The sequence below is a fragment of the Bison bison genome, unplaced genomic scaffold, assembly GCF_000754665.1.
Source record: "Bison bison bison isolate TAMUID 2011002044 unplaced genomic scaffold, Bison_UMD1.0 scf7180017864527, whole genome shotgun sequence".
Lineage (NCBI taxonomy): Eukaryota > Metazoa > Chordata > Mammalia > Artiodactyla > Bovidae > Bison > Bison bison.
Genome location: NW_011495078.1, coordinates 310,281 through 311,158, shown reverse-complemented (window position 1 = coordinate 311,158; position 878 = coordinate 310,281). Strand labels below are relative to the sequence as shown.

Sequence of the window (878 nt, the reverse complement as noted above, 5' to 3'; positions counted from 1 at the left end):
GAGGCAACAATCACATTTCGCACAGTGTTCTCTACTATTGCAGAAAACTGATCAAAATATATGAAAGCCGAGTTGTACACCATCAGGGGAACCTCGCACTTCTCAGCCATGTCTCGGAACTGGAGCAACATCAGCTTCCTACTGGTTGAAGAAGAAATACCCATGGTTTGAACGAAGGCCCGGGAACAAATGATTTCTTGTGATGATGTTATATTAATATCATATGCAAAAAGTGGAAAATCCATTAAAAAAGTGGGAATATTGCTTAGAAACGCTGTCTTATCATTTATATCTTGACGGAGGTTTTCCATATATTTTACATATTCTCGTAACCAAAACTCTGTAAGGTTTTCATCTACATACTCACTGTTTTCAAAATCTGCCAGACATTTTTCCAGTTTTTGCCTAGCATCTTTATCCCAGTAGTCAAGAGCCTCAGTAATGATTACCATAACCCTGGGACCATAGGTAGAAAAATGTTCTTCTTCTACATTAAAATACGGTGTGATGTAGGAGTCGTCACTTGCCAAATTCCGGAGGTCTAAGCCTTCCTCCACTCGGAAACACCCATATAAACTAGTTATGATGTACGACACATAAAGGAACACTACACAAATCTTGGCCTTGGTGCTTGTGAGAAAAAGGCCAAAATAGTCTCTAAAGAACAGATTCATTGGGTGGATGTCGGCTTCATACTCGTCTTGGAGAGAGCTACCTGGGAGGCAGCAGGACTTTTTCAATGAAGAACATTCTTGGTTGGGCGTTTCTGGCTTCTTCAGCCAGCGCAGACAGACTCCTTCTCTTTTCCCATCCAGGGCCATACATGCCCCAAAACAGGTGATGCTGTAAAAATAACAGAAGAGCAGGGTTGTTCCTGT

The 878-nt window shown here is 41.6% G+C and overlaps 1 protein-coding gene across 1 annotated transcript in view; it reads right to left on the bottom strand.

Annotated features, from left to right (window-relative positions):
- The window catches only part of LOC104982193 (patched domain-containing protein 3-like), a 66,316-nt gene that overhangs the window by 4,028 nt on the left and 61,410 nt on the right, over positions 1 to 878 (bottom strand). The window contains 1 exon segment of the mRNA XM_010831531.1: positions 15 to 715. Within this exon segment, the coding sequence (XP_010829833.1) occupies positions 15 to 715 (701 nt within the window).